General features: G+C 45.3%; 1 protein-coding gene across 1 annotated transcript in view; it reads right to left on the bottom strand.

Moving 5' to 3' along the window:
- The window catches only part of LOC140411420 (uncharacterized), a 104532-nt gene that overhangs the window by 20135 nt on the left and 66152 nt on the right, over positions 1-18245 (bottom strand). Inside the window, exons 19-20 of the mRNA XM_072500527.1 lie at positions 17039-17105; positions 7698-7841 (exon numbers count right to left, since the gene is read on the bottom strand). Coding sequence (XP_072356628.1) covers positions 7698-7841; positions 17039-17105 — 211 coding nt within the window. The remainder of the gene's footprint in view (positions 1-7697; positions 7842-17038; positions 17106-18245) is intronic.

Genomic DNA, 18245 nt, shown 5'->3' with positions numbered 1-18245 from the left:
GATGGCATTCTGCAGTGTGGGAAAAAGCAAGTAGTGAAGGTGAAAGTCTGAACTAGATGTTTCCTGCCGTCTAACTGTTGCACAAGTGTTAACCAGACGTACTGAATTGTTTCTCCACACCAGTATTTGTCATGAAATGTTCTTCGGGGGCGGCAAGGTGGTGCAGTGGTTAGCACTGCTGCCTTATGGCGGCGAGGACCCGAGTTCTATTTCGGCCCCGGGTCACTGTCCGTGTGGAGTTTGCACATTCTCCCCGTGTTTGCGTGGGTCTCACCCCCACAACTCAAAAGATGTGCAGGCCACGGTAAATTGCTCCTTAATTGGAAGAAAAAACAATTGGGCACTTTTAACTTTATTTAAAAAAATGAAATGTTCTTTGTTCTTAAAGAAAAACAATGAGGTGCATGTATCCCACGCTCACTTGCTGTCTGTATTCGCTTCCACTAGGAATACTTAAGGAACGATGAGTCTTTTAAAAGAAACCCAGAGACATAAACCAACAGGGCAAGGTTCAGCATGAGGTTATATATGTAACTTAATCATTCAATAATATCGAAGGACTGGTAACTCCTGTCTGATCCTCAAAGAACACCTTGCTGGGTAGGGACGATGAGCTTGAATGACTCAAAAAGAAATTGAGGCAGTGTTGAAAAATTCGAGGCATTTACTTAAAAAAAAAATCAAAAAATATAAAGCAAACTCTCTGATGATACGAAAACAGAACACCCCGAGAAAACAAATCCAGTAATTATAATCCAAGGTCGCGATGAGGATTCTTCTGAAAAGAAGCCCACGTAACATCAACCGGCAGCCAAAATGTCAAGGGTGCATCAGGGAGAATCTCTTGCCATGGAGAAAGATGGTTGACCTGCGAATATGTGGGGCTACCAAACCCAAAGAGGTAAAGCTGCCACTGGAACATTGACAAGAGTTTATCTGGCACAACAGCCCAATATCATCAAGAATCTCGAACACTCAGCAATCCAAACTGCACTTCTTCACTGGGTTGTTCCCGTGATCCGAGCCGGATTGTATTCAAGCGGCAATGAGTGGGTCCTCTTTGTGCTACTGGTGCCTGACCCCAGGTAAAGGTTAAAACAATTACCAGGGGCTTACGCCTCATTGCTTTCTCTTCCTTCCCATTTTGCCTGAAAGGGAAATAAAACGGATTTTTCTTGCACAGAGGTGGAGGTAGAAACTTAGTAATAGTGCATGATTTAGTTTAACAAAGGGTAAATTATGCTTAACAGCTGGAATTATACAGAGAAATTGCTTTACCGAGGATATGCTTTTGCTTTACTACATCGATCATTATCATTTCCTTTCAACAGAGATACCTGTGTAAAGGGCAATTGGCTATAACTTCCTCGGCGTGGAATCTGCATGTCGGATTGCCACTCCCTACCCACTTACTTAGATCAATTTTCTTCTCTGATGTGGGATGGTGGAGGTTGGTTGGGGGGATGCGGGGGTAGGTAGGGAGGGTAGCCTGGGCTGGTTCAGGGGTGGGGGGGCCGAGTGAGGGTGGTGTAGGTCGGGTCAAGGGGGGGGAGGGCGTGGTTCTGATCAGAAGGGATTCAGGGGTCGTGTTGGGGGTGTGGGGCGAGGTCAGGTTTGGCCAGCGGTGTCAGGTCAGAGCGGGGATGTTGAGTGTTGGGGTCCAGGAGATCGGTTCAGGTTAGCGGGCGCCGGAAGGGGAGGCAGTCAGGTGAAGTGGTGGTGCTGATTGGGTCGGGAGTGATGGGGGAGCCGGCTTGGGTCAGTGGATATCCAGTCAATGGTGAGTTGGGTCAGGATGGTGGCGTGTCAGGCTGGGGAGTGTGCTGTGCTAGGGTGTCAGGTCAGGTTGGGTGGGGTCAGGTCAGAGTGGGTGGGGTGATGTGAGGTCGAGACAGGTGGGTTGAGGGGGGATCGAGGATTGGCTCGAGTCAGATGTTGGGGGGTCTGAATGGAGTCGGGGTAGGAGGATTGAGAGGACGGTCGGGGGTTGCGATCAGTTGGGTTAGAGTGGAGTGGGAGGGTGTGGTCGGGTCGGAGTGGGGTGAGGGTCTGGCCCAGCCTGTGGGGGAGGGGTGCAAGGGCCTTGGGTTGGATATGGGGGAATGACTGGCCCAGCGGGTTGGATCAGGTATGGGGGGGGGGTGTTTGGGTCAGGCCAGGGGATTCCTGGGAGGGGATTCAGGTGTTGAGCCTTGGGTGGGTGAGAGTCTGACCCACTAGAGAGAGAGGGCGAGGGTGAGGAATCCCGTGCGGTGCAGGTGGGGAGATTGGTGGGGTGTGGTGGTATCGAGGGTTTGGGGAATACCATGGGTGAGGTTAACTTGGGGAAATCCCTGGAGGGTCGGGAGAGTGGGGTGTCTCGCGGGAATTTCAGTTTGGGTGATTACAATACTTACTGAGAAGTGGGATGTGCGCATCGCTGGCTAGGCTAGAATTTATTGCCCATTCCTTATTGCCTTGAGAGCTGGTGAGCTGTCTTCATGATTAGTGTGGGCGGTACAATGTAAATAATCAAGAGGTAATTCTCAGGTAATATAAGTTTACTTTAAGCAGTGAATATTCTAGCATATAAGTAAGATAAGGCCATCTACTATATGGACCCTGGCTAAGAATGACTCAAAGTAGAAGATTGTCCGATGGATCTGGATTTCAACGCAATGAAGGTGTTAGGAATAATGACAGGTGATATGTCTGGAGCTTTGGAGGAAAAAGAGAGATGAAAATTCAGGTTGCAATGGCATACTGACTTATAAAGTAAAAGTATTACAAATGACAAGTTGGAGAGGTGAACACCTATTGGACAACCAAAGGTTTCTTGTGCCATGTACTGCAGGCAAGTCAATTCCTTCGTGTAGAAGAAACCTTTTGCTTCAAAGATGTGAAGAAGAACTGGCTGAAATGTTTTCGGTGATAGGTTTCTTAATATCATTCTGTGGAAGAGAGAAGGCTTATTGAGCAGATAGGTTTCTTAATAACATTCTGTGGAATAGAGGAGGCTTACTGAGCATCCTTGCTCCGGTGTTGTATGTGGCTAATGGACAAATATGCCTTCTATAGTCTGACCAGGTTTTTGGGAGCAGGTTTGCGAGGTAGTTTGGTCATCGTACTTTGACGATATAAGCTGTGATGTCTTAGTCCTTTTATCTGTCAGAAGTGAACTGTGTACATGAGGAATCCATTCCAATAACCTTCCAATTTTAAAATCTAAAGTGCAGAGTCATTTGTGAAGTTTTCCGAAGCCAGCCTGTTTCCAAAGCTGACCTCTTAGTCAGTTGATGATAACCTTCTTCTGCAGGAGTAAACACAGTTCGAAAAGTTACACTTTTAAAAAAGAGTCCTCATGCAGACAGACTGTGAAGGGTGCCAAGGGAACGTTTGGAGGCACAGGTTTGGAGCTCTGGAGGACATGACATGCAATCAAACATCTGAGCTTCCCTCAGGTCTTGGTACTTTAACCTCTTGGTCAGTATTATATCCTCGATGTCAATGTTTTGCATCCAGGAAATCCCAATAAATCAGCATCATTCAGCGAAAGACATAATTAGATCAGCAATAGCTGATTGAAGGAATAAGAAAACCTTGAAATACTGGGACGTCTGCATTTTAATGTCAGGTTGATTTCAGGTAGATTTCAGGTCCAACATACGAAAACCTCTTTTCCACAAAGTACAGATTTTTGTGAAGTTCCTTGGAAAGAAAGGAATAATTGATGGCTCTATCAATTGAATGCTCTAATGTTTCATCATGTAATGCATGGGACTGAAGCACAATTCTATTTAACCTTCACAACTATCGTCAGTCGAACACTCCCATGATGTTGAAATAATCGGCACAAAGATTTGGGGGATTTTAATCTTAATCTATCCTCTCTGGCAGTTAGGTGACTTGATATACCCCAATTGAGATTATCCCCCACAAACTCAAGCAAGGTGCAAAACAGAGAGGGGGGGGTTTTGGCTCACACCTGCCTCTTCCCACCCAGTGGGTTAAATTATAAGAAACCCATTTATATCTATAGTGTGATGTTCTTTGCTTTCTGAATATGGATGGCTTTGAAGTGTAGTGTCGCACAAAGAACATCAAGCTAAGCTTTAAACAAAGCTAATTCATTTATACTATGACTAAATAGTATGACTTGCTTGCTCAGATATAAAAGATTACAGATTCACTAAAACTATGATTCTAATTACAGAGCTCCTGATAACACGACTATTCTCTACCTCGCCTAATAGCCTTCCGCCCAAATCAAGAGTATCACATGATGTATGCGCTTGATCGCCATCGAGTGGTTGGATGCAGTTACAGTAAATTGTTAACCCTTCATTATTCTTACAATATACATATTGTCACATATATGATACATTCAATTTTCTATTTATAGTGTGTGAGGTGGGTCTATGAATAGGACTTCCTCAATGTAAAGCGCCGGAATGTGGCGACGAGGGGATTTTCACAGTAACTTCTTTGCTGTTAATGTAAGCCTACTTGTGACACTAATAATGATTATTATTAAAGCTACCATCATTAAACCGGAGTTTCCCCGTTTCCAGATCCTACTCTGTTATACCCACAGCAGCCTGATTCAGAGAGTCGTACAGCTCCAGTTCACAGTCACATTCCTACCCTTCCCCCCCCCTCAGAAGTGCATCATTTCCTTCCTTCCTTTCTTCATTTCCCCCTTTCTACATTTAAATAAGTGATCCATGAAGCTTTGCAGTAGGCTCGCTGAGAGAGTAGATTGTCCCTGCCAATCCCTCCTACCCAGGCAAACATTTGAATTCCCTTCAGGTATCCTTGTCACCCTTGTTTGCGACCTAACACGCTTGATCCACCGCGATTTGTTGCTGGAGAGTTTTTTCTTTTGACTGCTTTAATTGCCAGTCTTTCAGCTCTGTATTTCACACTGATTAATCCTGAAGGATGTTCCAACCTTCTGCTTCACAGCGCCTCTTTTCCTCTATCCAGGACTTTGTGCCGCAGGTCATTGCCTGCTCACTCTACCATGGTTTGCTAACAAGAAGATTTTTTTCTAGCTATTCTGTATTATTATTTCCCATCTGTTTGCTGTCTTCCAGCTTTGCCTCTCTGAGCAGTGACTCTGTTCCTGTCACATCCCCCTGCACCCTGGGGCCCGGGTCCCTCCGTCCAGGGTCTCTGTACCTCTTGACATCCCTGTCTCTCACTTTCATATTTAGATGGCACTGCTGGGCAACTTGTCAGCCTGCAAGCTTCATTATTCCCGTCTCTGCTTACTGTCCATCAGATTTTGACATGAGTTGCCCACACAATGCTCCTCCAACATCTCTTCACTGTTATGTGGAACTGCTCTCACTCCGTTCCATCCTTATTTATCTAATCATAGCCAGAGTAGCACCTGTAATGGCTTCTCTCCCTGCTCCTGTACCATTCCTTCTGGCATTCCCCAAGGATCTATCCTTGTCTCCCTCCTATTTCTCACCTACATACTGCCTCTTGGTGACATTATCTGAAGACAGGGTTTTCGTTTTCACATGTACGCTGATGACACCCAGCTCTACCTCACCGCCACCAAATTGTCAGACGGCTTGTCCGATATCCAGCACGGGCTGAGCAGAAATGTCTTCCAATGAAATATTGGGAAGGCTGAAGCCATTGTTTTCAGTCCCTGCTCCAGACTCAATTCCCTACTGACTCCCTGCTCTCTTTGGAAATTATCTGAATCCAAATCAGTCTATTCACAATCTTGGTGGTAGATTTGACCCCGAGGTGGGCTTCCGACCTCATATTTGTGCCATCACCAAGACGGCCTATTTCTACCTCCATGATATCGCCTGGATCCGCCTCTGTTTAAGCTCATCTTCTGCCCTCATCCCGGCCTTTGTTACCTCCAGACTCGACTATTCCAATTTGCCCCTTGCTGATTTCTCACATTCTACCTTCCGTAAACATGAGTTCACACAGAAATTTACTGCCCCTGTCCTAATTTGCACCAAGTCCCGTTTCACCATCACACCCATGCTCACTGGCCCACAGGATGGTCACGTACCAGTTACACCTTTTTGAAGTAGCAGCCTTTCCTGTTAATGAAGGCTGCCAGCTGGTCTGTTGGAGCTACGACGACCCCTTGCGAGCAATTGATTGCACCCTGCAGAAGCTGCAATGACCCTGAAGCCAATAGAGCTCTCGCTCAATGATCAGTGTCGTTGTGGAATCACACAAACTCTCCAGCCCTCTGTGTGTTGATCAGCTCCCTAATGCAGTGGTGTACAAATGCCTGAAATATCCTGCATATGTCCCGGTGGATCCTTGGAAAGAGGCAGAGATGGAGCAATTCAGTGCTGCAATAATTTTCAGTGCTTCTAAAACCAGCTGCCCACCCAGCCAGTCTCATTGTCCACGGGTCATCCTGCAGCATTGCACAGAGGGCAGCGGTGAATTCCCTTGAGAGGTGAAGTCTTCTCTGACAACTGCAGGTGATAAGTGGGACTTCTGAACACTCGATGGTGTGGCACAAGCTGTCTTTGGCTTCCCTCCTGCTGCTGTTCCCCATGGTGTCCTGTTGCGGCCTTCACAGCCGCAACCTACACCTGCTGCCCGGATAATGGTGGGTCTCTGGCCCGGTTTGTGCATCTTTCCTGCACAGCTCTCATGGATGTAGGCAGACTGGGTGGATGAGTCCCATCTTTGGGTGACACTGCCTGCTGCCCATTGCCGCAGTGTCCAGCTGCTACCTCTCAATTGCTCACAACTGCCCCTCTCCTTTGCAGCTCTGTCCCTCAGCTCCTCAAGAGCCTCCCTTCTCCTTTTCCCGTTTCCTGGCCTCCCTTCTTCTTTTGCCGAAGGTTCACTCCGATGGAAAGCAGCTCCAAAATGGCTGACCTTCCCTCAGACCTGGAAACTGTAAATTTTTAATGGTTGGCGTTCTGATGGCCCATGATCCCTGTTCGGAGCTTGTTAAATTCAGAAAGCAGCATTTAATTCAGTGGTATGTTAATTTGATTAATGATCTAATTAATGCACTCAACTGCCTTACTCCTGTTTGCATCACTGCCTGCTCTCCAGCCCATCCCCAATGATTAGGTCCCGGGTTCCCGATGTTGGACTCCAACAAACGGCCTTCTGTTGGCATTCCACATCTCACTCGTCACAATCACAGTTCACTCTCCAGCGGACTGCATTAAGTTTCACACACTGTCCTTTCATCTGTCACATTGCTTGTGGTCACTGCTAATTTGCACTTCTGAAAATTATGAATAGTTACTCGGAAAACACTGCAATCTGCGTGACAAATCTGTGTAGTGCTTTTTATTATGTTTAAAATTGTTTTAATTTTTCCTTTGTGATTAATTTGCTGCACATTAAATCTAGGAATTTTTTATACTTGGTTTGCCCATCAACAATCAGAAGGCCTCCATAGCACTGTTCAGAGTTCTGCTGTGGTTATGTGTTAAACAGAGCAGTTCTGAGCAGTGAAACTTACAAAGTGCATTATATTTCCATCTAATTCCTGCAATATCTTCACTATTTACCATTCCTGCCAGCAGGGGACTCTGCACTCTCTCTAAAGGGCAGATCAGCATGCATCATAACCTTACGTAAACTGACACAGAATTATTTTCCTTTGCAAACTAGTAGACAATTATCAATTGGGGACATGATAAGCCCACCCACACTACTGTATAAGGGCTTTAATGCTTATTCATTTGGATAAATCTTGCCTCTGGCTCCATGTGGTCCAATGTCTCCTCGAGGCCCGGGTAGTCCAGGTAAGCCATCATTTCCTGGTGTCCCTGGGAGGCCGGATTTAGCCTGGGCAGCCAACATTGCCGCTGGGGACTTCAGTTTGTAGTGGGCAAGTTTCTCTGGAAAGGAAAACAAGTTTAAAACAGGCGAACTGAATTATTCGATAGCAAAAGAATAACCTCCATTCATTTACGTAGGAACAACGAGGAGGCCATTCAGCCCGTGAGCCCATTCAGTTAGATCATGACTGTTCTGAATCTTAATTCCATCTGCTCACCTTCCAGAAGGAAAAATAAAGTTTGGACCAATATTCTTATTTCCCAGTTTTGCAAGGTAACAAAAGGAGTCCACACCGAATTGCAGAGAAAAACAAAAAGTACTTTATTTAGCTAGTTAACTATTATGTACAGCTCAAGTAGTTCGCTACTGGGTCTTCTCTGGTCAGAGCCTGACTGTCCGACTCTATTTATACAAAGGCACATGAACTTAGTTAAGGGTCCCCATCCCCTTATTGGGGGAGTTTGTATTTTGCAAGCTCCTGTGTGGGTTATAACACCGAGGTTTTACTGGTCTTCCATTTTAAGGTATGCAAGACCAATTCGGACCAGTGTTCTTATTTCCCGGTTTTTACTGTTGTTTCCTCCTGGGCGTGGTTCCCTAGCTCTTCATAACTTTGCCACGCAAAAGGCACTTCTGAAATGTTCAACTGACTCACAGCCTTAACAGACTTTTGGAGGAGAGAATTCCATATTTCCAGTAACCTTTGGGTGACAAATATAGAAAATCCCAAGATACTTTGAGATGAGAGAAGGACATCAAATGGACATCAAGACATGGTATGAGATTGTGGAGAGGGAAGTTAAAACTAGCTGGAAAAGATTGGTCCTAGACACGAAGAGTCTTCTTGAAGTGAATCACAGATTCTCAGGAAAGATGCGGCAATTACGCCACCATTCCTAATCTCCCATTATCCATCAGAAAGCTGCAATCGCTCAGTGCTTTGCTGCAAGAGTTTACAAATGCACCTTTGAATTAGATTAAGATCTTTGAATCATTTTGGGATCTCCATTATAAATTAATGAAATCCTCTGATTAGATTACAGGCTGGTAATCTCTCTGGGGACGCACTATTCCATATAAACCATCTGAAACGCCTGATTAGGTTGCTGCTTTGCAATCGCTGCTGGGTATACATTATTCAATATACGCGCCGTCTGATTAGATTAGTGTTCAAACGAAGTGAGTACACACAAGAGTAATGAATAATTGCTCAGATGAATTAAACTGCATTTAACTGGATGGCTATCATGTTAAAAAAACATGAGCAACATTTACTGTCAGAATGGAAGGATTCTCTGGGGGAAGCTAGTGTCTAATTCCAGATACGGTGCATTTTACAATCAATAGCCTCAATAGGAATTATGGTATCTGGGAGGTAGAAATCTGTAAATGAAGATTATTATTAATAGAGAGGAGGGAGAGTCATCCCTGTAGAGAGGCTACCAGAGGCTACCTCACCAGACAGTCATTTAACTTTTCAAAGCTTGGGTTCCACATCAAACGTGAAGAGAACATTTGAACATGCTATCTTTCAGATACGTTAACTTTATTCACAATCTAGCACGTAGAATGATTAAAATAGATAAGGGTATGATTTTAAGAAATCTTGGGGTTGGGTTTTCCCATGGGTTTTGGGGCTCCGATCTCAGGACCAAATGGGTCGCCCGAGTCTGCACTTTCCGGCAGTCAGACCAGTGGGGCTGGTTTCCCTGGGTTGACATCCTGAGCCGGTGGGCTCCCAATGTTGCTGGTCTGACCAGAGAGCCAGCAGCTCTGGAACTTCAAAAGCCGGGGCAAATTGGAGCTGCTAAGGCAGGTGGGCAAATGGGAGGGTGCCTCAAAATGGAGGCACAAAAAGCAGGATTTTAGAAGGGGGAAGTTCATAGGCCCCTTGGGTTGGAGGGGAAACCGTCCAGTTGGATCACTGAGATTGCCTTTCCTGCCCGAGGACCCCCTACCTTTGTGAAATGTAGCCTCCTGCTCCGATGTCTCGCCAGACGTGCCGCAGTGATGGCCACCTCCATGGGGGTGGGGGACGGGTGAGGGACAAAGTGGGGAGGGGTAATCCAGTTCCGCAAAATTGTTGGGAATTGGGAGCCTGAACTATTGAAATTGTCTGGCTGTCTCCATACAGCCGGCAGGCAATCCACTTCCCTCACCATCCTGGAAAATTACCCCAGCAGCAGGAAAGTCCCAACGTGGCTCCCGATGTCCTCCTGGCCTCTTTTCCCTCCACCTACACCACACGATTCTGAGCCAGGGGAATTCAACCCTATGCTTTTGAGTGGATGTAAAATCGATGGCAAGAGGTACCGATATCCCAGCTGTACGCTTCAATACATACATACAAACAGAACAACATTTGAATTAGGAGCAGGAGTCGGCCTACCTGAGCCTGCTCCGCCATTCAATAAGATCATGGCTGATCTGATTGTGGCCTCAATCATTTTTTCCTGCCCACCCTCCCCTAACCTTTGAGTCTCTCACCAATCGAGAATCTAGCTACCTCTGTTTTAAAAATATTCAACCCAGTCTCCACTGCTCTCTGGGGAGGAGAATTCCAAAGACCCTGTGACCCTCCGAGAGAAAGTAATTCTCCTTATTTCCACCTTAAATGTGAGACCCCTTATTTTAAAACTCTGTCCCCGAGTCCCAGTCTCTCCCACAAGGAGGACAATCCTTTCAGCATTTGTCAAGTCCCCTCAGGGAGTGTTCCGAGTAGGTCAATGCTCAACAAACAAATGATGCCCAATATGGGGCCCAAACACACAGATTTGAGATTAAGAGTATCATGCTCTACTGACTGAGCTAGCCAGACAGCAAAGCACCACAGGGAAACCTGGCCGTATCAATGTATTCTTCACGGGGAATAGATATTCGAGCAGCAACACCTACACAGTGGTGGCCAACTTTCCAGGGCCAGTCTGGGGTCTCCACAAATTGATGTTTCACGTCCAGAATACTGCAAACAGTCCTGGAGAAACATCATGGAGGCAATAAGGGTTTTTCTTTCATTCTCTTTGAGCCCATTTATTAGTTCTAAGGATTGTGGGGAAAAAGGTAGTCTGATAAGGAAGGATGTTTTCACCTCCCAATTGACTTTGACAGGACTGGATGTGTTGGATGACCAATGGCGAGTGACTCGGGACTGGGCAGTTGGAAGAAGGAGGAATCTGTCCATCCAAAGCTGCCAACTCTAACCTACCCTGGTTCATAAAACATCTACAGCCCTGGTAAAATTAACAATATGCACTGCCGGTCAAAGTTCATCAGGCGCTCAAGAAAACAACACCCCCGTTAAAACAAAAACCATTACAATTTGCCTGATATTCTTTGATTCCAATTTATTTGAGTCAGGTCTGTTCTTACCCATTGTAGTTGGCTTTCCCCTAGTTAATACATTTTTCTCTCGCTTGTTCTTTTTCCTTTATCCTAGGCATATCTAAATCTTATAATGCAATGAACAAGTCCAATCAAAAGCCCAGGTGCCCTTACTGACCCTTAATCCACTTGACCCATCTCATTCCCACGATCACATTGAGCAATGCCTCCTTTCTAACTGGACTGGAAACATATTGCTGTAAAAATTCTCCTGATCACACTCCAGGAACCCTTGACCTTCTTCTCCCTTTACGCCACCAATATCCCAGTCTATATTCAGATAATTCATGTCCTTCATGATAACCATCCACCTCTCTGTAATTTCATTAGCTGGAATTCTCTGGCCATTGAGATTCTCTGTTCCCGCTGGCAGCACGTCCCCGCCCATGGGGTTCCCGGTGGCGTGGGGTGGCTTCAATGAGAAATCGCATTGACAAGCGGCGGGATGAGAGAATCCTGCCATCAGCGAATGGTGCGCCGTCGAGAAACACGCGGCTAAGGGGGGACTGGAGAATCCCACCCATTGCAAAATTGGTCCCCTTCATTCTTCCCACTAGTTAGTGGCCTATAGACCGACATATAGACCACCCCGAGCAATGCAATTGTACCTTTCTGTTTCTTAGCTCTAGCCAAATAGATGCTTTCCTTGATCCTTCTGGGACAGCCTCATTTCCAGCACTGCAATGTTCTCCTTAATCAATACGGCCACTCCTCCCCCTTTCCCCCGTTTACTTCCTTTTCTATCTTCCCTGAACACCTTGTATCCAGGAATATCTAATACCCAGTCCTGCTCTTCTTTGAGCCAGGTCTCTGTTATCAACACAAGATCACATTTCTAAGTGGCTATCAATGTTTACAATTCACCAATCTTATTTATCACACATTTACAGGCATGCACAGTAACCCTAATTTAGAATTTATCACTTTCCTGCTTATGCTGAACCAGTCAACATCTTGCGATTTCCTACTCTAGTGCTATCTGTCTCTCCCAATGTTCTTTGCACCTTGGTGTTTCTAGTTTAATCCCCCTGTTTCCCACATCCCTGCCAAGTTAGTTGAAACCCTCCCCAATAGCACTGTCAAATCACTCTGTAAGGAAATTAGTCCCAGCTCAGTAGAGATCAAACCCGTCCAGTTGGTGTCCCCCACCACCCTCCCATGAACTGGTCGTAATATCCCTGGGATCTAAAGTCCTCTCTCCAGTACCATCTTTCCAGCCTTCCATTCATTGGCTTTCTCCGCCTTTCTGTACTCACTTGCACGTGGTACTGGGAGTAATCTGGAGATAACTACTTTGAAGTTGAACTTGATCATTTCCTACCTGGCTCCCTAAATTCTGACTGCAGGACCACATTCCTCTTTCTACTTATGTTGCTGATACTGATGTGGACCATTACAACTGGCTACTCAAGCTCCTCTCCCCCCCACCCCCTTCCCCTCCCCAAGGTGCGCTACAGCCACTCAGTGACATCCCTGACCGTGGCATTAGGATGGCAACATCCCATTGTGGATTCATTTCTGTGTTCATAAAATGTCTATCAATCTCCTATCATTAATGCTCTTCTAATCCTCTTTGTTCTTACTCCCCCTGCCCGCCACCCCCGGTATAGTTGAGCCACCCATGGTGCCACGAGTTTGGATTTGGCTGCACTCCCCTGATGAACCATCAATCTCAATTGCATTTAGAACTGAATACTGGTTGGAGAGCGAGATGAACTCAGGGGACTCCTGCACTACCTGCCCGTTCCTACCTGACTGCCCTGTGGTTGCCCACTCCCTCTCTCTTTCTGCACACGCTGAACCTGCAGGGTGAGCACATCTATAAATGGACTCTCCACAAAGCTCTCAACCTCACAGCTACACTGTAGCAATACTAGCTGCTGCTTAAGCTCTGGAACCCAGAGTTTGAGCTGGTCCAGCTGACAACACTTTCTGATGATATGATTATCTAGGATGTGGGCAGCATCATGGAGTTCCCATATGGAACAGGATCTGAAATGAGGAGAAACTGCTACTCGCAGAGGGTGGTGAATTTGTGAAACTCGCTGCCCAATAATGCGAGAATAGGAGTCATTAAATGGTTTCAAGAAAGAGATGGTTATATTTCTGATTTTAAAAAACAGGTTATAGGGATATGGGGAAGAGGTAGGGAGGTGGATTGAGACCAGGAAGAGATCAGCCATGATCTGATTGAATGGCGGAGCAGGCTCGAAGGGCTGAATTGCTGACTTCTGCTCCTAATTCCTATGTTCCTGTGTGTACTCCAGGGTTCAGAATTGCTTTGCTATTCATTTGACTATTAGAGAACAAAATGTATTACTTAAAAAAAGGCTCATCAGCTACTTACTTCCCTTCTGTTGACAAAACTTGAATATATTTAAGTGGCGACAGTGTGGCACTATGGTTCGCCCCAGGGTTCAGGTATAATTCTGGCCTTGTGTGACTGTCATTGTGAAGTTTGCACATTCTCCCCGTGTGTGTGTGGGTAACCTCTGGGTGCTCCGGTTCCTCCCACAGTCCAAAGATGTGCAGGTTAGGTGGGGTTACGGGGATTGGATGGGGAGTGAGCCCAGGTAAGGTGCTCTTTCAGAGGGTCGGTGCAGATTCAATGGGCCAAATGGGCTCCTTCTGCACTGTAAGGATTCTATGGTTCCATATGTTTATGTTTAATGCTCAAAATTGAATACAATTTTCCAGATGGGATCTGATACATAGATACATAGATAGGAGCAGGAGGAGGCCTTTTGGCCCTTCGAGCCTGCGCCGCAATTCATCACGATCATGGCTGATCATCCAACTCAATAGCCTGATCCTGCTTTCTCTCCATAGCCTTTGATCCCATTCTCCCCAAGTGCTATGTTCAGCCGCCTCTTGAATATATTCAATGTTTTAGCATCAACTGCTTCCTGTGGTAATGAATTCCACAGGCTCACCACTCTTTGGGTGAAGAAGTGTCTCCTTATCTCTGTCCGAAATGGTTTACCCTGAATCCTCAGACTGTGACCCCTGGTTCTGGACACACCTGTCACTGGTAACATCTTCCCTGCATCTACCCTGTCTAGTCCTGTTAGAATTTTACAAGTCTCTATGAGATCTCCCCTCATTCTTCTGAACTCCAGTGACAACAATCCCAACCTAGTCAATCTCTCCTCATATGACAGGCCCGCCATCCCTGGAATCTATCTGGTAAACCTTCGCTGAACTCCTTCGAGAGCAAGACCATCCTTCCTCAGAGCAGGAGATCAAAACTGCACACAATACTCCAAGTGTGGCCTCACTAAGGCCCTGTACAATTGCAGCAACACATCCCTGCTTCTATACTCGAAACCTCTCGCAATGAAGGCCAACATACCATTAGCCTTCTTCACTGCCTGCTGCACCTGCATGCTTACCTTCAGCGAATGGTGCATAAGGACACCCAGGTCCCGCTGCACACTCCCCTCTCCCAATTTACACCCATTCAGGTAGTAGTCTGCCTTCCTGTTTTTGCTTCCAAAATGAATAACCTCACACTTATCCAAATTATATTTGTTTGCCCACTCGCCCTACCTGTCCAGATCTTGCTGTAGGATCTCTGCATCCTTGTCACAATTCACCATCCCACCTAATTTGGTATCATCTGCAAACCTTGAGATGTTACATTTTGTTCCCCCATCCAAATCATTAATATATATTGTGAATAGCTGGGGTCCCAGCACCGATCCCTGTGGTACCCCGCTGGTTACTGCCTGCCAATTTGAAAAAGACCTATTAATCCCTACTGTTTGTTTCCTCTCTGCCAACCAGTTTTCTATCCACCTCAATACATTTCCCCCAATCCCATGCGTTTTAATTTTGCTCAATAATCTCTTATGCGGGACATTGTCAAACGCCTTCTGAAAGTCCAAATACACCACACCGGCTGGCTCCCCCTTGTCGGCTGTACTGGTTACCCCTTCAAAGGATTCCAACAGATTTTGTCAAGCATGATTTTCCCTTCATAGATCCATGCTGACTCTGACTGATCCTGCCACTGCTTTCTAAATGGTCCGCTATAAAGTCCTTGATAATGGATTCAAGCATTTTCCCCACTACCGATGTTAGGCTTACTGGTCTATAATTCCCTGCTTTCTCTCTCCCTCCCTTTTTGAATATCTGAGTAACGTGAGCTACCCTCCAATCTGCAGGGACAGTTCCAGGGTTTATAGAATCCCGGAAGATGACCACCAATGCATCCACTATTTCCAGAGCCACCTCTTTAAGCACTCTGGGATGCAGATTCTCAGGCCCTGGGGATTTATCCGCCTTCAATCCCATCAGTTTTCCCAGCACCATTTCTCTACTAATGTTGATCTCCCTCAGTTCTTCCCTCTCTCTAAACCTTTCATTCTCCAACATTTTTTGGGCTCTGATTTGTGTCCTCATTTGAGAAGACAGAACCAAAGTATGTATTTAATTGCTCAGCCATTTCTTTGTCCCTTATTATGCATTCCCCTACTTCTGGCGGCAGTGGGCCTACATTTCTCTTTACCAATCTCTTTCTCTTCACATATCTGTAGAAACTCTTAGTGTCAGTCTTTATGTTCCTGCATGCTTCCTTTCATACTGTACTTTCCCCTTCTTAATCAATCCCTTCGTCCTTCTTTGCTGAATTCTAAACTGCTCCCAATCCTCAGACCTATTATTTTTCTTGGCCAATCTGTATGCTTCTTCCTTGGATCGGTTACTATTTCTAATTTCCTTTGTAAGCCATGGATTGGCCCTCTTACCCCCCTTTGCTTTTGTGCCAGACAGGAATGAACAGTTGCTGTAGTTCCTCCATGCGTTCCTTGAATGTTTGCCATTGTCTATCCACTGTTATCCCTTTAAGTAACTCTCCCCAATCTATCAAGGCCAACTCACGTCTCATATCCTCATAGTTTCCTTTATTAAGATTCAGCACCCTAGTCTCCGAATCAACTACTTCACTCTCCATCTTGATAAAAAATTCTATCATGTTATGGTCGCTCATCCCCAAGGGATCTCGTACAGCCAGATTGGCAATAATTCCCTTCTCATTACACAGTACCCAGTCTGAGATGGCCTGCTCTCTTGTTGGTTCCTCCACATATTGGTCAAGAAAACCATCCCGTATACACTCCAGGAATTCCTCCTCTATGTCATTGATTTACAAGCCAGTAATGTACCAATCTCCACTGTTCCTATGTGTTTGAGTCAGTTTTGGCATCAAACTTCATGAAAGATTTATTGGCTGAGGAAGAGATTAATTTAAATGATACCAGGGCTTTTATCGGATTAAATTAGGAGGATGGGGATTGCATAGTTTGTATTTTCTTGACTTTGGAAGGGTTTCGGGTTTAATAGGGAAATAGGGAGAAAAAAATGTTCCCAGCTACAAAGGGAACACAGAACCATAACCTTAAAATTAGAGCCATACATTTCAGGATTTAATTTAGAAAGCGCTTTTTCCACACATTTATGTAGGGAAAATCCACATCTCTCTTCCCCTAAAGGATATGATCTAACTGAATGATACCTTACGGTTGAGGGTCTGAGTGACTCACTCCTGCTTCTCAGCGCCAGGCATACTGAAGACTGTCAGGTTATTTATCGTGGATGGTATTGTTGTCTGTCCTAGCCTGATCTTCATATCCATCCATGAATGAAGAAACAAGAGCTCTGGTCGCTGCTTTCCGCCTTCACACATGGTTGTGGGGCCAGTTTTAGTGTACTGGCAATTGCCCCAGCTGATCTCAGAGTCTGTCTTTATAAAGCTATCTTGAGAGATCACTAGGCAATTTGTAGGTTCAAGGAAGTTGGTACAAGGGGGATACAGAGTTGTTAAATTCCCCTGTAGACAGCGACTTGATGTGAAACCAATCTGCTTTCTTCTTACCTTCAAAAATCCTGTGGACCTCGTGCCTTATAAATCTTGCTATTTCTTCAAATGTAACGTTTCTGCCCTGATGAAGCAAAGAGACATATTTGAGGAAATGACCAGAAATGAAAAGATCAGCATTTAATGGAAGCAGCATGATAACAGAAGATTTATCAAGAAGAAAGTTATCCAGAAATCAAAGATTCCCTGCTCTGAATGTTGTTTAAACTGGATAAGCCAATAAAACTAGAAAGTGGAGCTGTTACTTTGGGATTTCATAGTTGGAGATGTATTATATTGTGGTCATTTTCAGTTGATTGCTGGACAGTCCAGTTCGATGGAATAGACCAGGACAGCAATATCAAACCCTGGATTTCTACATAGTGTGACATTGGGTTCCGTTACTTCATTAATGTCTTTAAGTACGTTTGAAGGAATAATAAATACAAGGACCAGCTGTGTAGAATGGACCCTCACTCCAAAGAGAAGTACAGCACAGGAAGAGGCCTTTCGGCTCTCCAAGGCTGCACCGATCATGATGCCTGTCTAACTGAAACCTTCTGCACTTTTTCCATCCTATTCATATATTTGACAAGATGCCTCTTAAACGTCGCTATCATATCTGCTTCTACCACCTCCTGGGGCAGAGGATTCCAGGCACACAACACCCTCTGTGTAAAAAAAAAACATGCCTCGTACATCTCTTAACTTTCCCCCCTCGTTCCTTAAACCTATGTCCCCTAGTAATTGACTTTTCCACCCTGGGAAAAAGCTTCTGACTATCCACTCTGTCCATGCCACTCTTAATTTTGTAAACTTCTCTCAGGTCACCCCTCAACCACCATCGTTCCAGTGAAAATAATTTGAGTTTATCCAACCTCTCCTGGTAGCTAATGCCCTCCATGCCAGGCAACATCCTGGTAAACCTCTTCTGTACCTTGTACTATTCAAGAAGAAGAGAAGAAAAACGCATCTCTTACCCAAGGCTTCAGAAATAATGAATAACCTTGGCCTCTCCATACCTGTCATGGATCTCTCAAGGGTGCCTCGTTACCAGCCCTGCATTTTTGTGCTGAATACTGGTTTGAGATAAGTTTCTGAAGGAGCTAACCTCGTACTTTTCAAGTCCAAGTAGATTTCCAATTCTGTAAGCAGAAGTTGCCTGAAACTCGGTAAGAGTATGACACATTTTTTGTTAGTTCATCTTCCTGTTTTACCTGATGGT

The sequence above is a fragment of the Scyliorhinus torazame genome, chromosome 4, assembly GCF_047496885.1.
Source record: "Scyliorhinus torazame isolate Kashiwa2021f chromosome 4, sScyTor2.1, whole genome shotgun sequence".
NCBI classification, from domain to species: Eukaryota; Metazoa; Chordata; class Chondrichthyes; order Carcharhiniformes; family Scyliorhinidae; genus Scyliorhinus; species Scyliorhinus torazame.
Note: the sequence above shows the minus strand (reverse complement) of the source record. Positions and strands in the feature narration are given on the sequence as shown.